Below are 24781 nucleotides of genomic sequence, written 5' to 3'. Positions count from 1 at the left end.
CACTGTTTGGTTTTTTCCTTCATCTAGTACAGAAGGGAGCATTACTTCCTCAGGGAAGGATCATTCAGACACTGTAAAAGTGTCTTTCTCTTCAAGCTCATTGACCCTCATAGACCAAAATAATTTTTGAGACCAAGAAGAAGGATAAAAATCACACCAAGATCCATACACAAATGTTTCCCTCTCACATCTGGAAAAAAAAAAAAATAGATGCAAAAAGCTCTCCTAACAAATGCTGCTATGCCATCATCCTACAACAGCCAGGATCTTGTAATACCTTCAAGCAGCAAACGAACAATAAATGTTCCCACAAAGCTTCAATACAAGCAGCAAATATCCCTCTCTCTTCATCTCTCCTGATGGAGCTGCTCCATTTTTTTATACATATTTAAGTATTCATTTGACAAGAGGGAAAGGATGACAGTTGCTTGGTACTGAAGACACTCACGAGGGATCCCTCAGACCCAGATTCAAGCTCTCTCACAGAATTATACCAAGTATTTCCCAGGGGTCTGCACCACAATATTTTTATCTCTGTTCCAAAATACTGCTGGACAAGAACACACAGAAAAGAAACTTGCCCTGGACAGTGCACAATCCAGTTATAAATCATCTACCTGGGAAATGAAGGAGATGCTCTTAGCCCAAGTGAGCGCTTTAAATATTGGGGTAAGATTTCCTCATGATTTCCCAATGTCTTCCTCTCTCCATGAGAAAAAATGTCCCCCTGTCCCAGGGTAAATACTTACCAGCAAAGCCCAATTCTATGAAGTGTTTTGAAGGGCCAGAATTTTCTGGTAGAAAACATATATATTCCACTGAAAAATTCCCAACCAGCTCTATGGAAAACAGCACTGGTTGTAATTGCTCCTGGTTTAACTGAATCAAAGTAAGAGCAAGATCAAACCCCCGAGACTGCACGTAGCATCTTGAGAGCACAACAGATCAGTAAAGGCAGTGTGCTCTGTTATTTATGTGAACACCAGTGTTACTAGGAAACTTATTTTCACTGAAACTCTGTTGGCAATTCAGCTGGGAGAGATGTTTTTCAAGATGACTTTTTTGACCACTATGTCAGCACCAGAGGCAGCTGAAGGGTTTGAATTGATTAATTGATCCTGTGTTAGGAGACTTCCCTGGTTAATTCTTTTGCTCTACTTTAGGAAGGAGAAAGGAAGAGCGTCTCATCTTGCTCTAGTCCCCAAGCTATACTAGTTAAACTAACAGCACAACATTGCATGAAAAGGCTTTATGAAGGCTTATATAAGTTTTATCTGTCCTTGTAAATGAAAAACAGTTTCCATTTTTAAAACTAATTAAATTTAACCCTGTATCTCCACACCAATTTAATTTAGATGGATGCCACTTTTCTGTTTAGGAATTGGAATTCAATAGATTAAGCAGAGAAGAGATTTGATACAGACAGAAAAAGAGATGAAAACTGAAAAGCAGAAAAAGAAAAACAAACTAAGAAGAGGAAGAAGGCATAACAAGAAGATAGCTTAATACATCTAGAAGAGAAATCTTCTGAGTGCAGAACTGCTGGCCACTTATAGACAGAAAAATGTGGCCACAGGGAGACACTAATGAAGATTCTAGAAACAGAGCAAGATACTTACAGAATTACTGAAAACATCACAAATAAATCCCAGATTTTGATGTTTGACAAACAAATCAAACCAAATATAAAAGAAACCCACCCAAAACCAAACAAAATCAAAACAATCAACAAACAAACCAAACCAAAACCAAACCACAAACAAAACTCTGAAAATCAGTCTGAGATCATTCCTGTGGGCATTGAGCATGTACCAGTAGCTGTAAGTCCTGTTTCAGGAAGGACCTCATTACACATTTGAGATATCTAAGTGCTTCCAAGGCTGCAGCAAATTCTTTTTCCTTCTTGATTTCCACAGTGACTCACTTTTTTATTTGTGTTGTCACAATGCCCTCAGAAACTTTGCAATGGACTCAGCTAGGAGATAAAAAACTCGCCCAAATCCCTGAAATTACTTCTTGTTTTGCCTTGTGACTTCATTTCCAAAGCTTCATGTTTGTCTATTAAACCTCTTTCAGTTCTGCATGCCCATGAACAGAGCTGTCCTTTTCCATCAGCAATCCCAGGGTGCCTCTGCACCTGAGCTGGTTTGGGTGAACAACATGCAGTAACTGCACAAGAGATTTAGGACAGAGGTGGGAATTTGGCTGTATAAAAGACATGGAGGCTTAACCTGAGGGAAAAAAAGGCATATTAACTAGGTATGGAGCTTTTAGTTTAGAAAAGCAACTTAAAACTCTGTAGACCTTTTTTGCTTTGTAACACTCATGCAGGCTTAACATAGAGGTCAAGAAAATCTTACTAAAATGATGTAATAAATTGATAAAAATCTCAGGTAAGCCCTGTTGAGTTTTAAAGATGACAATGATGAGGGAGAAGCTTAACTTTTATATAATATTTTCTCATATTAAGATTTGTATTCTAAGCGTATCACATTGTGATCTTTTAAATTACTTTTTTTTTAAAATAAAGGTAGATGAGGAATAAGCAGAACAGAGAATTAGTTATTAAGTCTGTCACGACCTAAAATATTCAAAAGTCCTCTTTTTTTGACAGGCATAACTTAAAGAAACCAACACTGCTAGCCAAAACCACACTGCAGGGACACCACACTAGTTTCTTACAGATGTCTGAGTCCCTCTTATTTATAACTAAATAAGAGTCAGAGGAAGGTGGATCAGGCTCCATCTTTCTATTTGCATGGAATTCATGCTCTTGGGCTACAGAGAGTTTTGGCCACCTCCCTGTAGGTGGTGGCTGTTAGGGCTGCTCCCTGCTCTCTCTCTGGATAGCTCAGGAGTCAGCAGCCTTGCCTTGATGTGGCCTCTGTGGCACACTGAGCTGTGTATTTGGGTCACTTATGTCTCCATTCCCTTCCCTTCTGACCTCCTGTCTAGCAAAAAAAAAAAAAAAGTACTGAAGTAGCACAAAGACAAAATTGATCACAGCATGGGTTTTCTACAGCATTACCTCTATCACCAGGACAGATCAAAATGGTTCTTATGAAAACTGAATCAAAACCAACCTGAATGACTCAGAAAACTACAGATCCCAAAAAACTGGAAATTAACTGAATTTTTGTTCTATTGGGAAGCTCAGAAATGTAGGTTTCACTGGTGCTTTTTTATTTTTATTTGAGACAAAAATCATCTAAGCTCATATGTACCCCCATAGTGCTTCTTTAAAGATTAAAAAACAATAAGATAATAAAGAATGCAAATTTTCAGAAGCTCCTCACAGGGAGATGCTGTTTGAAGTAACAGTTCTCCCTCCCTGCTGCATCTGGCTTGCTTTTAATTATTAGCAAGGAAAACAACAAGTTCCACAGATGTGAATGCAAGTTCATTTTCACCCTCAGTTGACTTCTGCAACTTTCACACCAACACTGAGTTTGAGAACACTGAGAGATTTACACAAATGATGAGTAAGGGTATTGCTCATAATACTGAGTATTAAATAGAGCACAGGGATAGCATGGAGGGTGCTTTTGAATCACAGTCATGAGGACTGTCACAACACACTACCTTAAAAACTTATGTTCAGTCCTCAGCTTTCACACACATTCCAGTGGCCTTAGGCAAGTTCATGTGATTTACAATCATTTAGACAGAGATTTCTTTTCTAAAAGGCTACAGTAGCATCTCAGTTTGAACATGGTGCAGAGCAACTGCACCTCAGGGCGTGAGACCCCTGTACACACGCATATGTGACAGGGAGCTGCAAGAAGCTGCTATGGAGCTTGGTCACTCTGCCACTGCCTGACCTGCCCCAGCAGTACACGGCTCCTTCAGAGCAGGTTGAGAAGATAATGAGCAACATGCCAATATCCATCTGAGACTTAGAAATAAAGGGTCATTCCCACCTTCTCGGCTACACATGAGATGAAAAACTATTACATACCTTACCATTCAGCAGACTACAGTCAACCAAGAAAGGATGGCAAAGAGAGGGACATATACAGATAGAGGTGTACCTGCAGTCAATCCACTTACTTTGGATTTCCAGCCCCTGGCTTCTTTCTCCGGAATATGTTGAGGAAAGTGTTGGACTTGCAAGGTGCCTTGCCATCCCCGACATGCATACGCACCACATCTGAGGTGGTGAAGGCACTGCGGACGTTCCTCTCGGGCTTGGCTATAATGATGTACATCTTGGGAGTGAACATGCACCCCAGGGCCACTGTCACGCTCAGGCTCACTGCAAAACAGGTAGTGATGATCTTGTAGTTGCTCCCGAAGTAGATGGGCACGAAGGCCAGCCAGATGATGCAAGTGGTGTACATGGTGAATGCAATGTACTTGGCCTCGTTGAAATTGGCAGGCACGTTGCGAGTCTTGAAGGCGTAGTACGTGCAGCTCATGATGAGGAGTCCGTTGTAGCCCACAGGAGCCACGACGCCCAGGTTGCTGGTGTTGCAGATAAGGTAAACTTCCTTAATGCTGGGGTAGGAGAGGATGGGCATGGGGGGCTCCAGGATGATCAGCGTGATCACCAGCGTCAGCTGCACGCTGATCAGGATGGAGGCGATGACCACCTGGGCCCAGGCGCTCATGAAGCGCGGTTTGCGGGTGCAGATCTTCTTCTTGCTGCCCGCCAGGATGCGCGCGATGCGGTTGGTTTTGGTCACCAGGGCGGAATAGCACATGGCGGAGGAGAGGCCCACCAGGAGGCGCTGGAGGTAGCAGGAGGTCGTGGTGGGTTTAGCTATAAGGGTGAAAGGGCAGACGTAACCCAGAAAGATGCCAGCGAGGATTATATAGCAGAGCTCGCGGCTGGAGGACTTGACAACAGGGGTGTCTCTGTAGAGCACAAAGATAAGGGTGACAAACATGGTGACCAGGATCCCCAGGCAGGAAAAGACCACAGCCACAATAGACTCTATATTGCTCCACTGGAGATACTTTACAGGGATGGGTTCGCAGCCTGCAGTGTACAGAAGAGAAACAGAGTGTTAGAGAGGCAGCTCCTGGAAGAACCTTTTTTTGCTGGATCTCAGTGCAATCCAAGCATCAGCATATGTCTATGTGATGTGGATTACTAAAACCGTTTTACAAAGGAGTGAACTGCATGATGGAAAAGTTTGGATTAATATGTTCAAAAAACAGCCATGCATTTTGGGTGTTCCAAACATTTCCTCATGATGCTGCAACAGGAAATTAGATTTGGAAATATCTGCTTTTAGAGATACCTGATTACAAGCACAGAATACCAAAGGTACAGCTGGGAACAGAACACAGACAAAGTCACCATCATCTCTTCATTTCAGCAGGAAAAGCATTGTTGCAAACAGGTAGGTTTTTACCTTCTCAGATTAATTTATTCAATCATTACCACAATCACTATAGTTTGATCTACTACATTTTTTGAGAGTGGTTTTATAAATACCATAAATTAATCAGAGGTCTGTGGATGGAAAAGTGGTAATAAACCCAAAATTTTAATGGAACTATATCGTAGATACTACACCTTAGCACACTTCTGCTTTTTTCTCTTCACAGTATCTCATTCTTATTTTGTCATTTTTTTCCCTCCAAATAACAAATAAATAATAATTCTCTTGGAAGAGTCAAACCCACAGAATATGCATGCCTTTAGATAAAAACTGGAAAGACTCTCCTTTCTGACTGGTGCAGATGTGCAAATATATGTATCTGTTAAGACAGTACTTAACTGCTCTCTCCCACACTCAAGTTAAAGGAGTCTCTGGATATCTTCCTCACTGTGCTGAAGTAATACCAGCAATAAACACTACAGAGAAAATAAAATCCTTTGTGTAGCAAGATGTTGGTTGAGAGGCTGTTATGGACATCTTTCATTTCTAATTTCTGTTCTTGACTGAGTAGTTCTAAAATGTTTTTTAACGTGTTTCTTTATCCCAAGAGAAGTATCCACAGCCTCTTCTACTTCTTGTGTCTGTCCTCCTCCACTTTGCCTTTGACACAATTCAACTTTTCTGCCTTTCCCCCAACTCTCAAGTATCTTTCCTCCCAGTCTCTCACCATCCCTCTCTCTGTTCACCTAACAGTTCAGGTTTTTAGCCACCTCTCCACCCAGATATCTTCATTACAAACTGCTGCTCCAGCTTTTCTGGTCCTGGACTGGCTGCTCATGAATTCTGCCTGAGTTCTTGGACATGGCCAAAAAGAACAAGGAAAAGATGGCAATGTCAGCAAGCTTGTGAGAGAAGCATTTTTTCCTCTAATTTTTGCTGCTAGATCTGAACAGAGGCCCTGATGTTGCGATGGGCAAAAGTTGTGCTCAGTCCTTTACTCCTCAGTGTGGAGAGTATTTGGAAAAATCATCTATGAAAAAAAAGTTTGAATCCCACAGTTTTGCCTAATTTGTATGCATCTTCCATATGGTGACAAAAAGTACCACCAGATATTTCTACTCTAATGTAGATACCTGTATTGTAATGTAAAGTCCTTCCTTCCAAATAATTGAGAAGTAAGATAAGGTATGGATGAGGGTTGAACAGTTTTACTGTAACCTCATTTTGAGAAACAGGAGAATTTTTTTTTTTTTAATTAAAAAAAAAAAAAAATTAGCCCAAGGCAAAGTCCTGACATGGAAAATTTCTGCTTGAACTTTTAATGTCTGCTAATGTCATGTGAACTGAAAGAAGGTTTTTAATTCTGTCCACTTTGTCTCCAAGCTGACTTAACTACAGGTGTTGTTCTTATACATGCCCGTAACATGAAAAACATTAGAAATTATAGCAATGGCTACCAGAGGTCTTATTTTATAAAGAAAATATTATAAAATAAAGAGAAAATTTTATAAGAAAATTAATTTGCTCAGTATGGTCTGTTCAAGACTCAGGAAATCCTTACTTCTAACCAATACTTTTGTGGTGAAATAGGAAGGAAAACCTCTTTATTAGAAGTGTGAACTTTTGGCCATTGGCTTTAGCAGCCCTGACTAGAAGCTGGCTCCTCTATGATTTAATAAAAGACTAAGGATCTGCTCATTGATTAATACAAGTGAAGCTCTTCTCATACAAGAATCTGGTCAGTCATTGTTGGAAGGGTGGAGTTTTAATATGGACTTTAAGCTTAACAGCACCAAGACACACTCACATTACTCCATTTTAAACTATATTTTCAGGGGCTTGACCCAGATCCAACATGGTAGTTAAGCCTATCATTTACTCTAAGTTTATCCCGTGTAAGATTTGCTTAGAAATGTTTCATTAAACCCGTATAATTCCTGTGCACCAGCAAGCCCAAGAATCACATATTGTACAAACTGCAAAAAGTTCCCTAGGCTGCTTATTACCAGCTAACAGTAGTTGGTTGTCAGCACCTGTGGAGGTGGGTCATTTCCCAGCTAGGAGGAAGTGGGCTCTCTGGACCCCCACTGACACTGGGGGAGGATACTCAGGAAATTGTGCGTGCATTTACAAAACAAAACAGCCCCCTCAACAATTAAACCAAACCTCAAAAAAATCAAAGCAAAAGCTTCACAGTTAAAATTTTCTGGTAAAAGCTGTCTAGTAGTTTTCATGTACTATTTTCCCTGCGTTTTGACTGTGAATAATTTCCAAGATCAGAAGGCTAATAAAATTTTTTATTACTATATCCATAGCGCAAGGACAATAAGAGAAACTATGATGTTTTCTGAGGTCATTAACCCATCCCAGGTAACTGATGGCCCCAAAACCTTATGATTCTTTTCATAAGACTGTAAAACTTCTTTTCCTATCTTGTTTTATTGCTTATTTAAGATGATTTATGTAAACTGAGTTTACTAGCTTGACATTCAACCATCTTATATTCTGGTACTATAAGAGATTTCTCTTGGCACAAGGTCTGAGGTACTGGTTTTAGTGACAATTTCTCAGGTCAGGTTTTCATCATCTATAGTGAGAAATCCTTTGTGTCCGCTGAGTCCATTTCACTGCAATCATATTTAAGGGAAGCAATCTAAAAAAAGTTGTGTACGTTTAAAAATAAAATGAAAATGTCATTAAATGATTGCTGAGCCACAGAGACTGATTTCAAATAGAGAAAATGAGCACCTTGAAAAGTATGTCTTACGAAATAGGTTAGTATGTGCTTCACATTTCTTAAAAGGATTAAGGATTTTAGAGCCTCCGTCTGGGATGGAAAATGAGTCTAAAACCACATACATGTTTAGCATTTAAGATTTAAGGCAAAGGGAAAAACAATCTGCACTGTGAGATGTTACCGCCTGTGTCTAGATGCTATGGTGACTGTCAGGGTATGAATACAACACATAAAATCAAGCTATAAAAACACATTTGATGGGAGTCCTGGCAAGCAAAGAGAATTCCAGATTAAATCATACCAATGGTGACTCCCACAAAGTTCAAGAGACAGAGTTTATCTAGATAATTCCCCTTCTTCTAAATATTAGGATGGCATCAGCTTCCTTTCACAGCTTTGTACTTTGTAGTATAGTTCAAGTAAATCAATTTCAGGGGTTAAAAAAGAAGGTTTTTGCTTCAATTAGACAGACTGAAGAAGCTGTGCAGGAGCAGACTGCCATTTCAATGTTCTCTAGGAAATAAGTTGATGGCTGTGCTGTCATTTGGCTGAGGTTACTGTGATTTCAGAACAGCAGCAGTCCAGTCTCCTTGCTGAGAAGAAACACAAATCAGCAGGTCATCTACTGATTTCATTAAAAGTTAATAGATTGCAACATGCCCTGGAGATTTTTTCCAGCACTGATTCTTTCCACAACTCTTTTCAGCAGTGCCTGTCATTTTGACATGACCCCTTTTGAGCAATTCTGAGCAGCTGGTAGCTCGGAACCATATTCTTTCAAGTGCATATTGATCTCTCACCAGGTTTTTGTTCTGGCTTCTTTTTAATCAATAGAACCCTTTTTCTTCCCTGAAGAGTAGATACAAGCAATTCTGTGAACCTCCAAGACCAGCAAAACCTGATTGTGTATGGATATCTGCTTTAAAATTAGCAGATGCTGGTGTCCTAGGAGCAGGAATTGAATATGGACTTTTCAAATAGGACCTTTATGAAAGGTTCTGTGGATTTTTTTGTGTCTATTAATATCAGATGTGTTTCTGTGATTTGAGCCCTCACAGAATATAGTTTTCATTAACTCCTCTACTTACAACCCACTGATATGAAACATGAAGGGTCTGAAGATTGCTGTTATCTGACAAATCTGTTTGTTTAGCTGCATACCAGAGCAGGGGCAGGGCAGTGGGAGGTATGGAATATAGACATTTACACACACACATCTGGGACACAACCATAACTTACTTTCCATGGAAAGCCAAGTCAGAAAATGAGTCACATTTACCAGTCTCTTGTGATTAATACTGTATTTTTACCAGGAGAAGTAGCTAGCTTTCCTCTCAAAATACATGCTCTGAGAGCTCATTTGGCTTCAATTACTAGCTTGAAGTATCTTATAGAAGAAAATAACTGAAGTTTGAGGATTTTGCCTATGTGCTAAAAGTTGCAGCAATATCTGTCAGCCAGTCTCGGTAAAGGACAAAGATGTGTTAAGTTGCACATTTGATCTTTGGCTAGGTGTTTAGATTGTTTCTGTGGCTAGAAATAATGCCCTGCTGAATGCTGACATCCAAGATCTGCAGAGGTGACATGGGGCAGAGGTGCCTCTAGTCTTTCATAGTGATACAAAGCAAATGTTAAGGTCAGGGTGATACTTCTCAATGTGTTGTAGCTTTTTTTTGGGGGGTAGTGGTTGCTGCAAAGCCCAGAGCAGAAGTGGAGGTTGACCTTGATAGGTAAAAAATAAACAGAAGGGTGTCAAAGCATGCAACTCATCTAGGCATATACACAAGGGAGACTTAACTCATTCCAGACAGCTTTTTTCAGGATTTTAAAATTCCTCTTGCTGGTGGGTCCAGTGGGAATGATCTTTATATCAAACAAGAGTCCAGTAATCTGTTACTGAAGGTCCTGAAATCCCAGATAAAGTGCTACTAATTGCATGTTAAAATGGTCAGAAAAGAGTATCAAGTCAATATGACAAGAACGCACTGAACTCTTGCGACAGTCACTGCTAAATTGCAGCAAATGCTGCTGAATTCATTAGAGTCTTAACAGCTTTATTAATACTTGTGTTAAATGAGGGAAAGGAACCGACAGACTAGAACATTTCTTTTTGGCAGAAATTTTGCTGTCTTTATTGTCTCTGCTGCTGCACTAAGCTGAAAGACAGTCACCCTAAACTGCAGAGGAACATGTGTCCAAATATGCACCTTTAATATCTCTGCCACCTTACTGTCCAGCACACAGCACTCTCCTCATGGAGGAAAAGAATGTGTTTGGAGGGACACATGCCTACCTGTCAGGTCAGCATTTGGCCACCAGCCAAGCTCACAGGCTTTACAGGTGAATTCATCCTGAACAAATTCATTCTCCTTGCAAGCAGTGCAAATCCAGCAGCAGCTCACTTCTCCTTTCCTGATCACCTGCAATACAATATACATCCTTGGTTCTCATCCTCTATCAGAAAACAAAGAGGCACACTCCATCACCCCCCAGCAAACACATAACATAATACATTGTTTAAAACATTACAGGATTCCTGTGTATGGCACATTTCAAACAGCTAGAAAACACCAATCATGATTTTGTATCAATCCCTGTATTAAAATCTGTGCTAAGGAATTCAAGGATAACCTCTGGGGACAATTTTATTTTGTTTTGAGGAGAGCTGTTCTGAGTTAAAAGTACAAAACCATTTTCCTTTTGGTACAGAGGCATGGTGAATGTCATATTTTCAATCAAACTTGAGGCTTAATCTGTGAGATGGCAGAGGTCAGGACAAGCAGCTCAGCCCATGCTTAATATATATTGCATAGTAAAAAGCAGTAAACAAATTCAAAGGTTAGAATCAGGAGTAATTAATGCATATAAATACATATATATGCATGTACACACAAGCACATTCACATAAACATACATTCCAATTGATTTGGAAGTCTCTTTGGGGCTCATTACACAAGTGAAAATAGAAATTAAAATAAGAACAAATTGCAAAACATCCTGCTAAAAGGATCTGTTGGGTTTTAGCAGAAAAAAAATAGCAAGCAGTGACCAACCTCATGCTTCAGAGCAGCTCTTTTAGGGACAAATGTCCCTGAAAAATTTCTATCTTTGCTGTGAGGGCTGCTAAATGTCATGATCCAATGCTGAAAAGATTATTTCCTTGTCTTGATTCCTAGTTTCATTACCCTGAGGCTGAAAGAAAGATTAAGGATATCTCTGGCTCTTAGGGCTCTGACAAAGACTCTGCCCTTGTTTGCCAGGAAGGAGGAATCCAGCCTTTTCTTCCAGGTCTTCCTATCCATCTATATGCAGAGATGAGTACAGCAGTGAAATGCAAAATGTTGTTTTATTGAATACTAGCTTTGTGGGCTTTTTTTTTTTTGTTTAACATTTCCTCATGCAGTCTGTGGAGAGAGTCCAATAGGCTTCAAGGATTGAAGCATTTTTATGCATAGTGTTTACATATACACACATAAACAAACTGCACAACCTCAAAAACAGAAAAAAGATGTTTTGGAGGGTGGTAAATACCAATAATGTTTCTCCTCCAAGATGTTGGAGTGTGTCACTGTGCCTCTGCCAAATCATCAGTTGCTTATTGTTTAGAGTAGCAATATAGAAATAAAAAGCTGCAAATGTGCTTATTAAATTAAAATAGAAAGGGAAGTCTACTCTAAGGAGATTTTACTGAATGGCTTCATGCCATTTTAAACTTAATGCATCCATACCATTCTGAGAGTGGTGAAACATGTCTTTATATCATCCAGACATGACTGGTAGCAAATTATTTGTAGCCTGATGCAAGTGCTACTCTTTGGTGAACAAAGAGTTATTTCATTTGCATTTCCACTCATCCTGTTGTGAACATGAGATATAAATAGGCATTGGGTTTGTTGGATTTTTTTTCAACTTTTCCTTGCAGGTGTAACTGCTGGAACAAAATACTGGACTCCTGTGGGTCACAATATTTTCAAGATCAGCCCCCAGGTGAATCACAGCCACTGAATGTTGTAGGCAATGACTAAGTGAAAATCTTTCTCACATAAGGTGAAACTCAAATTCTGTCACACTAGAAGATTCTGCATCCGTACAAAAGGTAATTTTAGAAAACAAGGGCCTGTACATGCTGTTGTTAGAGAAAGATATTAGTCTAGGATTCTATCATTTTGGCATTCCTGAAGGAAAGGAAGTCCTACCCATTGGCTGGAAAGGAGCTTGCTTGGGTTTAGGGAAAAAACACTGACTGGATATTCCTATTTCTACAGCAGAAAGTAGGTGTCTGAGGCACACCTTGATCTGGCCCTTCAGGCAAGGCTCGCTGCACACCGACCGGACCATTCCGCTCTTGTTCATCTGAATCCTGTAGTCATCAATGTTGAGCACGCCCTCGTGCCAGGTCCCAACCAGGACGTAGTCGTAGCGGTTGGGCTCTATGTACTGCAGGTTCATGATGTCATATCTGCAAGGAAAAAACAATGAGTCACTGTCCTGCGACATAAAAGACAAAAATTTACCTTGCTCTTCTTCTTCTGCCTCTAAATATTCAAGTTATTCCCCAATCCCAGGGACTTGTGTTTCAAAAAAACCCAAAATCCTTCAGGATTTGCAGCAGAATCACAGGAAGTGTCAGCTCTGATTTGCACACAAATGCTGATTGCCTGCCTTGCTTGCATAAAATTATGGGTAAAAAGTTGTGTGTCCAGGAAGAACTGTACACCAAAGACAGTAAACTCTGCTGAAGATGCATGTGTAGGCAATGTCTGGGTGCTGCTAGTTCAAATAATTTGTCAAAACTTCTCTAACCTTCAGTTGGTGTCTCCGTGCAGGCTGGCTGTAACACAGCCCTTGCTGGGAGCTGGAAATGCTCAGACCAATCGAACTGGTTTGCCATGAGTTATCTGTAAGCTCTAAGTTCGACCATTCATTTCATGCAGCCCAGTGATCCTGTCAGAAAAAGTTAGCACCTCAGTCACAACATTTACTTCCTCACCCTAGGCAAGGAAAAGAGCACTTCCCAAGGCTAAGGTAAGGGAAGCATAAAAAACTGCTACAATAAACATCCAGCCTGTGCCATTGCCTTCAGTGTGTTGGACCTGAGGTGTGTGCATCCCTTCTTGATATTTATTATATTCATTCTTTTACCCACAGAATGTAACTTGATTCTTAGTAGAAAATAAGCAAGAATGGAAGAATGAATGTTGGAGCGTGTACAGAGAGAAAGAACCACAAAAGAGGCTAAACCCACATACTGGTTTCTTATGATGGGAAGGGGGAGGATTTTGTTTAATAAATGACAAGAGAAAGAGCACTGAGAATAAGGAATCAGCATTAAAGCTGAAAATAACAAAGCATCCTATATTTTCCAAGCCTGGGATTTACTGCCTTGCTCTTCTGTACTGGATTGGCTTAGTCTCCAGAGGAAAAATATCTTTTGTTTATAATGGGCATTGCTAATCTGTATATGCTTTAAGAATGAAAGGTAAGGTAAACAAAGTACAAACCATAAATAAAATTGGGATGTTTGGTTGTGAGCAAAGAGAGACATCCATTTGTTTCTTTTCCATTTTGAGGTTCAAATATGCAAAATTTCAACTCTCTCTGCACTTCACAGAGGGAAGAGGTGCTAGAATTATTCTCTAGAGTAGAGCAGAGTAATTTTCTTAACTAAGTCTTTGTTAAAGATGATTTAAAGAAATGCATATTTACAGCTGTAATTAGACCTCAGTTTTGCAAATATGCAGGCTCAGATAATGCCAGTGCCACTGCAGAGCTCCATTGAATCACGTGTGTAAAGCACCCCTGCCACTCAGTTCAATGGAGTTCCAAGCAGGAGGCAGAGCCATTGGTTGGGAATTGGCCACTAATCAAGGCATTGCTTAGGAAACGGGTAAATTTCAAATTCATTAGGGAGCAATTGCTGCTCGTATCCCAGCTCTAACACTAAAGGAAGTGCCTAAAAAAAGAAATGCTGTTTCCAGGCTTGTGAAGAATCAGAATAACAAGAAGCAGTGAAAGTCAGGCATTTCATAATGGATGCTCAACAGACAGGAGTAAAGCTCAGTAGAAATGTGCATTCCTCTCCCTAGCAAGGAACATGTACTTGGATTTCAGTTTGACCTTATATTAGACTGACACAAAATCAGTTACTCTGGGCTGGAAAATTAATTCAGGAAGGGGAATAAAAGATTGCTAAAACCTCACATTCCCTTAATGGAATTTTTGAGCCCACATACTTTTTTCATTTTTACAAAAATACATCACAAGGCACAGAGTGACATTAATGCAATATCAATTAAGAGGTTCTCCTGTGTTCTTGTAATACTATTCCCTTTCCTATAGGTTACCTGTCAAAGAATAAAGTATGTAGATTAAAAGCTCTTACACAGCCTTGCGTTATGACAAGTTGTAGTACAATGTTTGCAGCTTTGATATGCAGCTTGAATTTTAAGTAGAAAAATGTGGTCTAGAAAATACACTTGGTATATGGAGATGTGCTTAAGTTCTTTATCCTTTCCTTCTTTTTCGTAAGGAAAAATCTGTGCTTCAAACAAAGACAAGTTCAGTGCTGGAATACCTCCTCCCATCCCCTTGCTCACATATGTACAACTTGAACAACTTTGGGCGGCATCCATACTAAAAATTATGATCCCAAAAGAAGAGGATTTGACAAGACTTGTGAAGTTCTCAGAGTGTGAGACTTCTTGGAGGCAGCTGTATTTCACACACACATGGCAGCATTTAAAGAAGCCATTCAAACATCCATCAGGAAAAAAATTAATCCTTCTTTTAACAAGCTCTGTGGTTTATTGGGAAATGATGTGACCCAGTAGGTGGTGTCTTATGAGCAAGTTACTTGTAAGGCAAGCCAGAATAAAAATCAGCTGGTCACAGGCACACTCTTGTTCCAGTTAATCTGAGATAGCTGAAGTTACCTTTTCCCACAGCCATAATACCTGACTGATACTGATGTTTGCTATCCTGAAAGACAGGAGGGAAAAGAGATACTGAGCAATGCTGGGATGTAAATGGATGAAATAACCACCCATTAATCCAAACTCTGAAAAAAAAATTTGTTTACATGCAAGTTTGAAGGCTTTACATAAGGCAAAATTTGATTATTCACTCAAAGCACTGGGGTAGATAGCGTTGCCATGACTGAAGCCTGAACAACTGTTGGAAATTTTGAAATAAATAGACTTACATGGTTCTAAGTCCAAGTCTAGTTAAGATGAAGTGTTAGTTAGGTGAAACTTCTGTCTTTGTGAACCTCAGCATTTCTCCACATATCAAAGGTTCATTGTTGGGGCTGAAAGTTCTCCTGCCAGTTGTCACAAAGCATTTATGGTCAGAGGTCTATGCAAATCATTTGCTCTAGAGGAAAGGGTCTTCATACCAACCACAAGATAGAAGGAGGCAATTGCCTAGAATGGACCAGAGCTAAAAGATATGTCTTATTCCAGAGAAGGATGTTGTGTTGACTATTGCATCCTTCACACCTTCTCCAGCCATTTCTGGAAATTTGAGTGATGTGATTGCTACAGAGGATGGAAATGGGAGCTACTCAATGAAAGTAAAAAGTGCAGTAAATTTACCAGCATGTTCTTAATGATAGTATAGAGAGAACAGACAGCTGAGTTTCCAGAGTTATATCCATGTCATTTTTTCCCAGAGACAGTGCAGCCAGCTAAATTACTGTATTTGTGCCCTTCCAATAAAAGCTTCCTTTGTATTTCTGCATAAGAGATACTCAAAGAAAAGATTCTTCGCAGAAGAAATACACCTTTGGCTACATACTTTGTGTTTTTCAGTCTCATTTTGATAAAAACCTTGAAACAATGAATTGAGCCTGAGATAGAAAAAAAAGTTGTGTCTAAACAAATGGTTAAGGTTTCATGAAGCTGTATGGGTTTCAAAACAGAAGATTATGGGAGTGCCAGATAAACATAACTATAGGCAACTCTATCTGCTCTGCTCATCATGATGACAATTAAGATTTTGTGGGAGTCAATTGCTCAAAGAACCTCACAGATTTTGAAAATTATGAGAAAGTTTGCTGCCTTATAAGAAGAATATTATTTCACCTTGCGAAGTTGATTTGTTCACATGATTTGAGGACAAGATGTCTAAAAACATTTTACACATTTGAGTGACATTCTTGCACTTGCATAGAGAAGCCAAAAACTAAGAAATTTCATATCAGGCTGACTTTGCTATATTTAGGTTTTGTATGTGGTCCATTTTGCTAAGGTACAAAAACTCCTGGGTATTGAGACAGTGCTATGGTCTGTTCACTGATGCACCAAGAGACTTCCCACACAGAGCTGTGGAAGCACTACAGCCCGTCTGAAGCTACAGAGGATTCTGTTAAACTGCTGCTGCCATACAAGGATCTGACAGACTGTGCAGGTCACAGTTCATATACACACAGCAATTCTCTGATACGATATTGCCCACATCATAAATGCCACCGATTGATTCAAGGATTGCAGAATGAATAGCAAAAAGGTTAATTGAATTTCCTTGCCCAAACTTGCTAGCTACAACTGTGAAAATATAAATGAGGATCAATAACAAAAAAAAAATCCCTACCTAAAATAACCTATCAAATTCTAAGTAGGCCAGGGAATCAAGAAAAATTAACCTTGCTATAGACAAAAATGATGGATGGAATAAATTCTCTCATTCTGGCACACTCAGAGGAATATCCTGATATAAACTCTCTTATGTTTTAAATTCAGCAACTGTTCAATCTAATTTTATGCTTGGTACTGATGAGAGTTGTGGAAATGCTCTTGGGTGACAAAATAATAAATAAGAATTAGGCTAAAATTGGAAAATTATATCTAAACATCAAACCAAATAGCTAACAGACAGAAAATGCAGCATCTGCAAAGCTGGAGTAATGCTTTTATGGACACAAATATGTGCAAAAAGCATAAAGCTACACTAAGCAGTAATTTCTCTGTATTATCTAAATTATATGTGCAAAGACTTGATTTATGCATTTATGTTGATAAGTATGTGGTCAAATTTAAGGGAATTGCTTGCTTTACTTTCAAAGTCTAACCTCAACTGATATGTATCTTCGGCTAAAACATTCAAAAGTTAATGCTCAACAAGACCAAACTGACTAGTTTTTTGTTACTAATTAAATGTAACAAACTGTTTAAATGTATATATGTTGTCATTATATTGCAAAGGTTCCATATTGTTGTCTCCTTCATGCAAGAGTTTCATGCCTCCTTGATGTTTTTTATAGGCAGCACCACTAGGTACTGACACTTCCTTCTTCCTACAGTAACCAACTGACTCCAGTTACCTCTGAACCCCCCAATCCACTCTTTTATAGCACTCTTCTTCTCATTGGTTACAGCTGTGGCCTGTTAAATCAGGCCTGCTCCTAATCTTTAATAATTGGCCCAGCTGCAACTCTTTAGGGGTAAGATTACTTTCTATACTACCTTTATTTTCTTATCTACTGTTTAAATATGACAATAGAAAGAAACCATAACAATCTAGAAAATGGCAAAATATTGGCCAGTTTTGCTAATAAAACCTAGTACTAGAGATAAGAGTTGCTTTAAGACCACTGTGTGTTATGAATACTCATTGGAGGCTTGGAAAGGCAGGAAAACACTTGTTTGCTCCAGAGCCCTTCCTTTGTGTGGTGCTGGCACTCAGATGCACTTATGCAATAAGCCCAAAGATGGAGTGAGAGAGCCTTTTATAGCACTTCAACAACTCAGTAGGAAAACAAACTTCAGTGAAGCAATCCCTGGGTAGGTTTCAATTAATAATGGACTTTGTACTTCAGCAGCTGAATTAAGTGTATTTGTAAAAAAGAAAACAAAGAAAAAAAAATCCCTGTGTTAAAATGGAATGCACAAAACTAAATGAAAGATCTCAGTCAGTTCATTACCATAAGAGAAGCAAAGGTGACGTCCTAGTCCCCAAAGGTGCTGCCTTACCCACTGCTGGGGTACATCCTGTGTCTGCTGGGGGGGCTAAACAACAGCAGCTGCCACAGCTGGCACCAGACCCCAAATGAGTGAAACACAGAAACTTCTGCCAAAAGCCCCCTATTATTTGTCCTGCTCTACACAGACCTATCTTTAAATTCAGGGACTGATCTGATTCTATTTGGAGTGAACAAATTAAGGAGATCATAAAGGATCTTACCAATCAACACTAGTCTCTGGCAAGGTTTCAGCAGATCTCCAGTTGGAATAGATGAGCTCTACAGCCCTCTATTCAAAACCATGTCAGATAAATTCTTCATTAAATTCCAGTCATTTGTATTAGGCTTTAGATATGCTAAAACCCTGGTACTGAGACCCGATAGTACCTTGCACACCAGAATTCTGTTAGTTACAAGGTTTTTCATCTCCTTTAGCACCAGAAATTTATAAGCTCTACTGTAGTTCTTGTCCCAATATAAGATACCATGTGTTACCAGTGTTATTCCTGGCTGTTGGAAAGAATGGTCCATGCTTTATGCTTCAGGAAAAAAAGCCAAAGAAATCTACATCACCAAACACAGTAACATTCCCACTTCCCACCACTGGTTTAATAGTTGAGATGAACCCTCTTTACCTTCCAGGGGCATCTCCCTTTTCATCAAACCAAACTTCTTCTCCAGAAACTCCAATGAATGAGGATTTGAGGAGGAACTCCAGGAGCTTGCTGCCATCAATTGGCTTCATAGCATCGCACAGTCCAACATGTCCGGGGCAAAGGGAATGGTGCATGTTCTGCAGCCCATAAGCCATAGCATATATTGCATTGATGACAAATCCCATTTTACTGTCCTGCACATAATTTTCTTCTAAGCTCTCATTGCCTACAATGATAAGAAAAAAAGGGTTGTTATAAAGAAAGATGAAATTACATGAAAATGTGAAAAAAACCCCTATATATAAAAGGGATTTCCTGCTTTCTCTTATAAAGCTTTAGAGTCATAAACAAGGTGCCAGTCAGGGATTTTTAAATAAACAAACAAAAATAAATAAATAAAATACATAAATAAATAAAACACATGCCCACCACCACCCCAGAGGTCTTGAATTCATTAAAAGTTAAATGCTTCATGAGAAATCAACTATTTCATCAAGTTGTCATCTTCTGATTATCTTTTGTCATTTTTTTTGAATTTTTTCTTGTCATTCCACAATATTATTTATTTTAGGAAAGGTTAATCAAGAAGATAGATTTCCACTGAAATAATTTGTAAAGTGATTTCTTTGAAAAATTGACTTTTTGTTACATTTGAAATTTTTATTTTTTAATCTCATGTTTTTGAGGGTCAAGATAGCAATGTCCCTTTCAGTGTTGATAACTAAACAATGTAAATCAACATCACTTCTCCAGTTACAAGAAACAGTCCTTTTAGTTAAAAGTGGTACTAGATATGCCAGTATGGGGTTGCAACAGAAAGTCAGCCAAAGTATGAAACACTGAGTTTTTGTGTGACTGCAGCAGGAGCAGACACTGAAGCCTCCTTCCTTTGATCAGAAACAACATGGCAGCAGAGGTTTTCTCCCCACATAGGTTTTCTCTCTGATCTGCAGCAGGGCCAGCACTGTCAGAGGGTGCTGCTTTTGGGCTGCACTTCACATCAGACCCTGCTGGCTCCTGGGCTGCTCCCTGCTTGCCTCCTGCCAGCTGAGCTGCTGCAGAGCACTGCCAGCTCTGGCCCCAAGGCACTGCAGACCTGTGCTGAGGGGCCCAAGGCAGCTGGAAGTAAGAAACCTTCCAGTTTTGCTTCTTTCCCCTTGAGTCATGCAATGACAATGTGCTCCAGACTGCAAGTTGCTTTTATCTGCAGGCCTCCCACGTTACTCGATGTTTAACAGGCAGTGGCAATCCAGCCTCTGTTATTTTGTCTCAGGAACACCTTGTGTACACCAGGGAAGTAGGATGTGTGAGAGACTAGCTGTTAACTGACACTTCTTGAATCCAGGTTGGAGAAGATGTTTGTCATTTTCATATGATGAAAGGAGGTAAAAATCTGCAAGTTCACCAAAACTTTCAAGTTGAAAAATAGTTCCTTACCCTAATGCAGCTATTATATGGCTTTCAAATCAAACCATGAAGACTGTCCTTACATTTATCATTGGAAAAGGCTCTGATTTGGTAGGTCTTTTCAGTTTGCTTGCCCTAAAACTCAGAAATTTCAGCAGAGAATTCATAGGACAGCAGAGAGCGCAAATGCAGGGATGTCTATCTTGCTTTCCCTGGGTTGCATTGCAGCTGGGCAAGAAAATTTTGCCTCAGTAACTATTTCACAGATGAGCTTAACATAGCAAACAGACATGATGGTGAATTTAAAAAGCTTTGTGAATATAGCATAATCTGACTGAATGAGTTCATGTGCTCCTCACTACCATACATTCACCACCAGCATCACCAAGCAAGGAGCAGCTTGAAAGAAAGCAGAAAAAAATTCTTTCCAGGGGCAACATATCTGTCACTTTCTTTGTGAGAAAAGGTTCACAGCTCGCATTCAAATCACATGAAACAAACACCACTCAGGTTCATGTTGAGAAACACAGAAAAAATAAAAAACCTTGTATGCAAGATGACAGAACATCATCCCAGGGAAGCAGAGAGCATGCCAGCGCTTGTGCACCCTCACTTATGTACAGCATAGCCTGACATTTGTATGCTTGTATATGCTAATGTATAGTCTCAATAAATTATCTGTCAGGGTGTTCTATCAGCTGATTAGTCCCATACGACTAGCATAGCAGACAGTGAATTTATCGCTGATTCTGCTTTCTTGTAGCTAGAAAATGAAATTGTTCTCAGTCCCTAAGTGAATGAGACACAGGAAGAACCTGGGCTTGGCACAACATTCTCTTTTGAAGCTTCTCAGCAGGGGCTTGTGGAAGAGATCTCAAAAATCAGATAGTGCACAGCACCCACTATCTACCCTTTCCTACATGAAAGTCTATCTCAGATCTTCCTCATTTTTTAAAATTAGTTTAAAACAAGAAGCATAAACATCAATAATGATGACATGACACAATGATAGCATCCGTGAGTTTCCTGAGGCAAGCCTTCATGTGGATGATGGAGGTAGAAAACGAAATGTAAAAGGATTTGCCAATGTTTAAAAAGAGGCCACTCCCTTAAGTATGTATTGACTCTGCAAAACATGCTTTGGATTATCATATTTCACTATGATATGCACACCTCCAAAGAGAATAAATAATTATTGATTGAAGAATTTCCTTTTGACTATTTTGGAATGAACACCTAAATTAAGGTTGCAAGCATATAGTCTGGCAGTACGGAGGTGACTGCCTCAATGTCACCTATCAAAATAATTGTATTGTAGTGGAAAGCAACATGTAAGTTGTCTGAATGAATTGTCTCCAGATCAGTAATATAAAAATTCTGGTGTGTAAATAAGATATTTTTCAGTGAATCCAGAATGAGAAGTCATGTTTTCCCTAAACTTAACTTCCCAGAGTCAAAATCCACTCTATTTCATTTTCATCATTATAAATTATTGATACATTTATGCATTTGAATTTGTAAAATTCACTTAGGACAATCAGTTGGAAATGTATGGGTTTTTAAAACAAAAAAAAATCATGTAATTGTGTTCAGCCAGAGACAAAACAGTATTCAATTAAGTTTTCATAGGGCAAGTTTTTAATAAATGCAAAAGTATTACAATATTTGTCATTGGTCATCTCTCTAAAGTTGTATTTTTCCTCAGTAAGTCCTTGAAATGTAACAAAAAGCAAAGCAGAACCCTGAACAGTGAAACTTCTTTTTTTTTCTTTGTTTCTCAGCCCTTGGAAGAAAATATCATTGATCTAGAGAGACTAATAGAAAAATATTTTGTTAGCTTTCTTACTTTTTTTTTTTAATTTTAGAGACCTTAGCTTTCACTAAGCAAAGAAAAGCTGTAAGTCATAAGTCCTGTGAATATTGGATTAATTGAAGTCACTCAAATTAGACCATTAATTTTTGAATGACCTTGAAGAATTCAGGTGTCCTAAATATCATACTTAATGTGTAATGCAAATCTTCCTTTAATAATTTAAGTTTAACAGCTTCTCAGTATTCTGGGTCATTTTTTTTATCACAGTTTTGATTTTAGTCTCTGTGTCTGTCAGTAAATCTTAGAGGATGAGGGCACGTACACACATACACTACTAACCAGAAAGGAAAAGAAGAAAAAACAGGAAACAAATCCCAACAAAAAAAACACCACATCCTAGCTGCACACTGCTGAAAAATCTCCCAATAGTGCTAAAAGTGATACTGAAGGACAGGTAGAGAAGGAAGAGAAAAGAGTCCAAATTTTCATGAAAATCACTGTTAATTTTTCCATTTACTGTAATGCATCTCACAGCTAAATAATCCCAGCTTCAGCTAAGTCCTTAGAAGGATGCGACTGTGAAGCAGCCATGAAATTAATTTAGTGCCTTTATTGTGAATTCAGTGTGGAGCTAACAATGCTCTCGAGAACAGAGAGTGTATTTTGCAAATCCCACTTGAAAAACTGAAATAAAGAAAAAATGGGCTATTGGAATTATGGCAAGCCATGAGTTAACTATCATGTAAAAGTAAAGATAAGAGGTGTCTCTTCTCTTGATATTCAATATAAAACTCAGCACCAAATATTACTTGTTTACAGTCCTCAGAAAGGTTAGGGCAGGAGGGAATTTGTGATGGAAATAAATGTAAAAACATTTTGGTTGGGGAATCTAGCCAGTTGGCAAATTTTGAGCAAACATAGACATTTGATAAAGAACACAGTCTGTTCATAGATGACTCTTGATTAGCTTAAAAAGCCAAAATCTGTTCAGCAAAATTGTTATAAAGGACAATATTTCATCTGGAATAGGCAGACAGTTTTATCATTTGCTATGGTCATCTGCTGAATATTTAGGGTGAAGTAAAAAAGTTACCAGCTGTCATAAAAACTATCTTCATTTCTGGTGATCCTGACAGAGGTATGAAGGTATTAAATATTGTATATAGTGCTTTCTCAGTTTGCAGTTGTCCTTTACAGGACTGCCATGCTTCATAGGAAGGCTAAATGAGATTTTTGCTTTGTTGTAAGTTATAACATGGCTGACAGTTGCTTTGAATATGAGTGCTAATTTATGCAAAAAATAAATACATCTGGAAGGACAATTGGGGCAAAATTTCATTGGGAAAATGGAATGAAATGAAATGAAATGAAATGAAATGAAATGAAATGAAATGAAATGAAATGAAATGAAATGAAAAAATCTGCCATACTTGGGTTGCATAACCCAAGTATAGGTTATGCAAGTATAACAAGGAGTAAAGAGGGCTCCCCCCCAAAAATGCTGGGTATGAACTGGTAGAGCAGTACTCAGGCTGCTAGCAAATATCCATATCCATTGGACAAATTGTGGAGGCAGGTTCCTTATCCTCCCCTTCAGTCCCAACAAGCACTGCCTTTACCACAGGGTGGCCAAACACTGGAAGAGGCTTCCTACAGAGGCGGCCAATGCTTCAAGCCTGTCTGCAGTTGGAGCCATTTGAACAAAGACCTTAAAAATCTACTTAAACTCTGGTCAGGCCCCATAGAGTTGAAATTAAAAAGCTCCAATGAAACCAAAGAACCCCCAGTGGCTCTGAGAAAATTTGCTCATCTTCCTCTGTGCAGGTTTGTGTAGAGAGGTGCTAGTGTCCTAGAATGTCCTTGGAAAGCACTGGAGGTCACTTATCTTGCAGTGTCTCATGCTAGAGAAGACCTGACAGACTTCAACCACAACAAATTTGTGTCATAGGATCCTGCAAGGAGCAGGGCAGAAGGTCAGCATTTTGACCTGACCAGTCATTTTAAATCGGACTCTAAAGGTAAGAATTAAAGATTATTCTAGAAACCAAATGGAATGTTAATGGTGATGAAAAATCTTAGTTAATGGTGATTTTTGTAAAATGTTAGGGTATTTGGGTACTTAGAAAAGTTGGAACAGTTTTAGTTAGATGCTTAAATATTTAATTATGGTTTTATCTTTGTACACATAGGAAAGAAAATGTGCTCCAGATTGTGCTCCAGTTGGGCTTTGGCCCTTCTAATTTTCTCCCTATATAATGTAATGAAATCCTTGTAGTCTTGCCGAGTTGGTTTCCCCTTCACTCAAACGCCATAAACTCTCCTTTATTATCCTGAGTTCCAGCCAAAGGTATTTGTTCAGACAGGTCAGTCTCCTTCCCTGGCTTATCTTTCTGCACATGGGAACATTCAATAATAGCTAATCTAACAAGCATGCCAAACTATGATTGTATAAAATATTTTTCATTTGTTTTAACTCATTTGCCATTATTGATTCAGATGTTTTAGAAACACTGCCAGCTTACTCCCTCTTATATTCTATTTGTAACATCTTTTTGCATTATCTAACTTCAAAGATAACAACAAAATTATTTAACAAATTTCACTTCAAGGCACTGCAAAATGAGTAACAGAGGTTATAATTTCTCTAGATATGATAAGAACAATGATGGTGTGTTTAAAACCTGTGCATCTTTTGGGTTTTTTTCTCTTTGTATCGCCTTTTTGATAAAAAATACATTCTGTTCATTACTATTGTATGGCTGAATGAAAAATGCACATCTTAAGATTAGAAATAAATTTTTGTTCCTGCTATTGTACTCACTATGTCCAAAACAAGTCACAGGTAACAAGTCATTTATTCTATATGAAAACATCAAAACA

General features: G+C 38.8%; 1 protein-coding gene across 5 annotated transcripts in view; it reads right to left on the bottom strand.

Moving 5' to 3' along the window:
* The window catches only part of GRM1 (glutamate metabotropic receptor 1), a 182613-nt gene that overhangs the window by 26495 nt on the left and 131337 nt on the right, over positions 1 to 24781 (bottom strand). For all 5 annotated transcript variants that reach the window (XM_064708404.1, XM_064708406.1, XM_064708401.1 and 2 more), the window contains exons 5-8: positions 18661 to 18907; positions 12358 to 12526; positions 10361 to 10487; positions 4051 to 4981 (exon numbers count right to left, since the gene is read on the bottom strand). In XM_064708404.1, coding sequence (XP_064564474.1) covers positions 4051 to 4981; positions 10361 to 10487; positions 12358 to 12526; positions 18661 to 18907 — 1474 coding nt within the window. The remainder of the gene's footprint in view (positions 1 to 4050; positions 4982 to 10360; positions 10488 to 12357; positions 12527 to 18660; positions 18908 to 24781) is intronic.

Source organism: Zonotrichia leucophrys, chromosome 3, assembly GCF_028769735.1.
Source record: "Zonotrichia leucophrys gambelii isolate GWCS_2022_RI chromosome 3, RI_Zleu_2.0, whole genome shotgun sequence".
Lineage (NCBI taxonomy): Eukaryota > Metazoa > Chordata > Aves > Passeriformes > Passerellidae > Zonotrichia > Zonotrichia leucophrys.
The sequence above is the reverse complement of the archived record's forward strand: the minus strand, read 5'-3'. Positions and strand labels throughout refer to the sequence as shown.